The 5,755-nt window shown below is 41.7% G+C and overlaps 1 protein-coding gene across 1 annotated transcript; it reads right to left on the reverse strand.

Annotated features, from left to right (window-relative positions):
* Positions 1–2,438: 2,438 nt before the first annotated feature.
* LOC147305390 (uncharacterized) lies at positions 2,439–3,992 on the reverse strand. The gene is made up of 2 exons (XM_086278064.1): positions 3,503–3,992; positions 2,439–3,037 (listed from the first exon to the last, which is right to left on the reverse strand). Exons 1-2 carry the CDS (start codon positions 3,990–3,992, stop codon positions 2,439–2,441), a joined length of 1,089 nt encoding a protein of 362 aa, XP_086134190.1.
* Between the last annotated feature and the right edge of the window lie 1,763 nt (positions 3,993–5,755).

Consider the following 5,755-nt stretch of genomic DNA (forward strand, 5'->3'; position numbering starts at 1 on the left):
CTGGCTCATAGTGCCATTCCTCGCAGGTACAAACAAGGAAAACACTAGATGGCGCAAGCACCTCCGTGACGTCAAGCTTCATTCTATATATTCAGAAGATCATTCTATATATTCAAGTTTCATTCTATATATTCAGAAGATCATTCTATATATTCAAGTTTCATTTCATATATTCAGAAGATCATTCTATATATTCAAGTTTCATTCTATATATTCAGAAGATCATTCTATATATTCAAGTTTCATTCTATATATTCAAGTTTCATTCTATATATTCCAGTTTCATTCTATATATTCAGAAGATCGTTCTATATATTCAAGTTTCATTTCATATATTCAGAAGATCGTTCTATATATTCAAGTTTCATTCTATATATTCAAGTTTCATTCTATATATTCAGAAGATCGTTCTATATATTCAAGTTTCATTTCATATATTCAGAAGATCATTCTATATATTCAAGTTTCATTCTATATATTCAAGTTTCATTCTATATATTCAGAAGATCGTTCTATATATTCAAGTTTCATTCTATATATTCAGAAGATCATTCTATATATTCAAGTTTCATTTCATATATTCAGAAGATCATTCTATATATTCAAGTTTCATTCTATATATTCAAGTTTCATTCTATATATTCAAGTTTCATTCTATATATTCAGAAGATCATTCTATATATTCAAGTTTCATTTCATATATTCAGAAGATCATTCTATATATTCAAGTTTCATTCTATATATTCAAGTTTCATTCTATATATTCAGAAGATCGTTCTATATATTCAAGTTTCATTCTATATATTCAAGTTTCATTCTATATATTCAAGTTTCATTTCATATATTCAGAAGATCATTCTATATATTCAAGTTTCATTTCATATATTCAGAAGATCATTCTATATATTCAAGTTTCATTTCATATATTCAGAAGATCATTCTATATATTCAGAAGATCATTCTATATATTCAAGTTTCATTCTATATATTCAGACTTTGGTTGGAATATATATAATATTTTCCTAAAGGGCATTCCATAATATACATATATATATATATATATACACATATATATATACATATATACATATATAAATATATACATATACACATATATATATATATATACACATATATATACACATATACACATATATATATATATATATATATATATATATATATATATATATATATATATATGGGTAATTCCTGCGAGGTAAGGAATGCGCAAATGTCGTATCATATCACAGGCTGTTAAAGTAATACAGTCTGACCCGATTATTTTTGTTGTTTATACATCATTTGTTGCGGGTCATTTCTCCATTCTTTATGTTGAACTGAGTGCACGTTTTTGTGAGATTTATTTATTGGGAGGAGAGGAAACAAAATGGGAGCATAGTTAGCTAACTCTGTTGTTGCTTTCCCGTTTAGATTTTGTGCTGATTGCCCACGACATTAAAAAGAGAGCATTCTAACCATTGCCTTTTTGTTGTGAATGCAGGTATGTGACTGTGCCACACTGTTTAGAGAATTTACATTGTTTCATGTACAGCTGTTACGTAAGGCCCAAAATGGCCTCCGTACAAGAAAGTAGTAGCTCTAATATTGACCAGTAACGAACCACCACACGCACACTGTAATGGGTTACACAAGATTTATTTGTTCTTTCTCCGGTAAAACTACTGGCTGAAGACACAACTCTGGCCAGGAATCCAAGGCCCAAAGCCACCGCGGTCAGGGTTGTTAGCCTGGTTACAAACAGGGGAAAGGTGGTCACTTGGAAGAACAAGCAGCCAAAACGTATCAATCCTGCAGCTTCCTCAAAAAGGCTTGCCACCCACCTTTTCAGGCCTGACTTCGTTCGAGGCTGGGTCTCCACATCACATCCTGGGAGCTGGAACTTCCCCAAAACTTGTCCAGTTTCCTTGTCAGGGGCACAGAGAGTCTCCAGTCCAGTGTTTGTTTTCCTGCCTTCCAGCACATCCACTCACATCCCAACATCCTCAGTTTATTTTAAAAGCAAAACCAGGCCAGGTTAAAAATCTTTTCCATTAAAATGTGCACACTTCATCCTGGATCTTCGAGGCTTCCCTGCTTCACCAGTGTCCTACTAAAAAAAACAACGACAACCCCTACTTCCTGTTTCCTCTCCCCTTTATAGAGAAGGGCTCCAATCCTCCCCTATCAGCTGCTCCCTGTATTCAACTCCAAATAGCTGGCAGCTGGACTAGAGTAGAATCTCCACTCCCACATGGGTGTCGCCCACACCTCACATCAAACACAAACAAACACCAAAGCATGCAATTAATACAAAACAAAATCTAAAGAAATGCCTACCCAAAAGCTTAGTGGGGGATTCTCTCCATCCTTTTCCACCATGCTATACTCTGTAACACACACCCCAACTTTTTCCTAGCCTGTCCTCGGGCACTCTACTAACTATATCGAGATGGGGGTTTCCCAAAATTTTCACGGGCAGATCCCCTTAGACCCTCCTGAATTGCAGGGGCAGACTGGTAGGAGGGGGGATAGTGATCTGAGACTGTTGCTATGTCATGCGTGGCTGTCGTCTCTGGTTCTGGGGTGCCATCTCCTGTTTTATAGTCATCTGAAGGTAGGAAAGTACATATGCGCAGGCGATTGCGATGAACCACTCTAACAGGACCATCTTTACCTTCCGGCCGAATTCTGTAAACTGGGTCTGTAGGGTTTGGCTGACCGACTATAATTTGGATCTCTTCCTCCCAGTGTGCTGCCAATTTACCTTGTCCATCCCTTCTTGTTGTATGGACTAAAACCCTTTCTCCTGGGAGCAATGGAGCTGCCCTAGCTCCAACATCATACCTGCCCTTCATCCGGCTTGCAGCCTTCTGACTGCTCTTCTCCACCATTTGGTATGCCAGCCTCAAGCGCTCATGATGTCTCTTAACCCACTCTTGGGTGGTTGTTGGCTCTGTGGATCTCTTCATCCCCATAGACAGCTCAACTGGCAGACGAGCATTCCATCCAAACATCAAGTAGTGGGGGGTATAACCTGTAGATGCATGGACAGAATTGTTATAGGCCTGGAGCAGTTCTGGTAAGTATTGCACCCACCGAGTTCGCTTCTCTTCCTCTAGGGTGGACAACATGTTTATTAATGTCTGGTTGAAACGTTCGCAGGCCCCATTGCCCTGAGGGTGATAGGCAGTGGTTCGACTTTTCTGGCAATTATAATACTGGCAGAGTTCTTTTATGAGGGCGGACTCAAAGTTGGTGCCTTGGTCCGAGTGCAGTTGTTCTGGACATCCAATTGGCTGAATAATGTGTTTCAACAACATCTTAGCTGTGGTTGAAGCAGTCTGATCCCTGGTAGGTATTGCCCAAGCGTACTTTGTAAACACATCAGTAGCAACCAAAATGTACTGGTATGAGTCTGCCGGTCTACTTAGTGTAAGGAAATCAACCGCCACAATTTGGAGAGGTGCGTGTGTCAAAACAGGAATAAGCGGGGCCTTACCGTCACCACGGCCTTTATGACGTACACACCGTTCACAGGATGCTGTCCAGTCACGCACTCTCTTCTCCATTTGAAGCCAGTAAAAACTACGGCGCAACATTGAGAGTGTCTTTGCCACCCCCAGATGACCATTCCTTTCATGGAAAGCCTTCCATGTTAATTGCTGTTCCTGCAAAGGAACAAGGATTTGATAATAAGCCTCATATGTGTTGGAATCCACTCCCCTGCGGACCAACACACCCTCCAACAGCTCCAGCCGTGACCATTGTCTCATGTAATTTAAGACTGCAGTAGACTCCTGACGTCTCTCCTCCCCCGATGGTGTCCTTCCTTGGGCCATATAATGTCTCACTCTATACAACGTGGGGTCCTGCTCCTGTAAGCTTTTCCAGTGTCCTGGATCCCAATCAATGTTCACAGCCTGAACCCGTGCTCCTTCACCCACCCTCTGTGGGGACACCAGATCTTGGGGTTGCACCTGTAATGGCATTCTAGACAGAACATCAGCATTCACATTTTCCTGGCCGGGCCGGTACTTGATATCAAATTGATAATTTGCAAGTTGCGCTACCCACCGTTGCTCCACTGCGCCCACTTTTGCAGTCGATAAATGGACCAATGGATTATTGTCAGTATAAACTGTAAACAGAGACCCCCATAGATAGTCTTTAAATTTCTCAGTCACCGCCCATTTCAGAGCGAGCAGCTCCAATTTAAAGGAGCTATAGTTTGCATCATCTCTTTCTGTGGGTGCTAAGCTTCTGCTAGCATAGGCTATCACACATTCTTTCCCATCTTGTACTTGAGAAAGTACTGCACCAAGGCCCACTTTACTGGCATCCGTGTAGAGCCGAAAGGGTAATCTGAAATCAGCAAAAGCTAAAATAGGCGCCTCTAGCAGTTTCTGCTTCAGAAGATCAAAGGACTGTTGACAATTCTCATCCCAGTTTATGGGAATATTCTGTTTTTTATTCTTAGGTACTCCCACCAGCAATGAGTTAAGAGGCCTAGCAACACTTGCAAATCCTGCAATGAACCGCCGATAGTAACCGGCAAAGCCCAAAAAGGAACGCACCTGATGAATAGTCTGCGGGGCCGGCCACTTCTGTACAGCGGCAATCTTATCAGGGTCCGGAGCCACACCCTCACTGTTCACCAGGTGACCCAGGAACTTCACCTGCTGCTGGAAAAGAACACATTTATCAGGTCACAACTTCAGCCCATAGCTCTTCAATCTTGTAAACACTGCTTGCAGATGCTCTAGATGGCTGTTGAAATCCGGTGAGTATACTATCACATCATCCAGATATACAAAAGCAGACTCTGTGATTTGACTTCCCAAGCAACTTTGCATCAACCTTTGGAATGTTGCTGGGGCATTACACAAACCAAAAGGCATTCTTTCAAATTCATACAAGCCAAAAGGAGTACAAAATGCAGTCTTTTCTCTGTCAGCTTCGGAAACTTTCACTTGCCAATACCCACTTGCTAGATCAAGAGTGGAGTAGTATTTTGATTTAGTCAGCATCGTCAAGGTCTCTTCAATTCTAGGTAGTGGATGGGCATCTTTATGTGTCACTGCATTTAACTTGCGGTAATCCACACAAAATCTCAATTCCCCATTTTTTTTCCGTACCAGGACAATGGGTGCTGCCCAGGGACTTGTACTCTCCCTCACCACCCCTGATCGAATCATATTATTCAGCAACTCTCGCACTTCCTGATACATTTTAGGGGGAATTGGCCTGTACCGCTCTCTAATGGGAGGTGCCATACCTGTCGGGATAGAGTGCGTGATTACATCTGTGTTGCCATAATCCTCTTCGTCGGCAGCAAACACATCGCCCCATTTCCTCAAGAGACCATTTAACTTTTCTTGCTCCTCTATGGATAGGTTTGACTTCCCTTGTGTCATAACTTCAATATGAGGAGCTTTACCAGGTGGTTCCGAGCTCACCTGGTGTACACCAACTTCAACAATACCTGGCCTGGTTTGCTCAAAAGTAACTTCAAAAGGCTCCTGAATGTCAACATTTTCCGTGGAGAATGTAGCAAGGGCCTCGTAACGTCGTAACGTGATAGGAAAAGGGTTGAGGTTCCTTACTTTGATGGGGACTCAGCCTCTACGGACAATTCCTAGGGATCGAGCAACAGCAACTGTACTAGGCCCTTCCAGTGGCTCCACCAAAATACATTGTCCTTTCCTCAGTGTCTGTGGGGCCCTGGCCCAAATCACCTGCTCGCTGTGCTCAG

Source organism: Aulonocara sp. 'chitande type north' Nkhata Bay, linkage group LG20, assembly GCF_057382095.1.
Source record: "Aulonocara sp. 'chitande type north' Nkhata Bay isolate Kocher_YH1m ecotype deep benthic linkage group LG20, A_spYH_male_GT1.1, whole genome shotgun sequence".
Classification (NCBI taxonomy): Eukaryota; Metazoa; Chordata; class Actinopteri; order Cichliformes; family Cichlidae; genus Aulonocara; species Aulonocara sp. 'chitande type north' Nkhata Bay.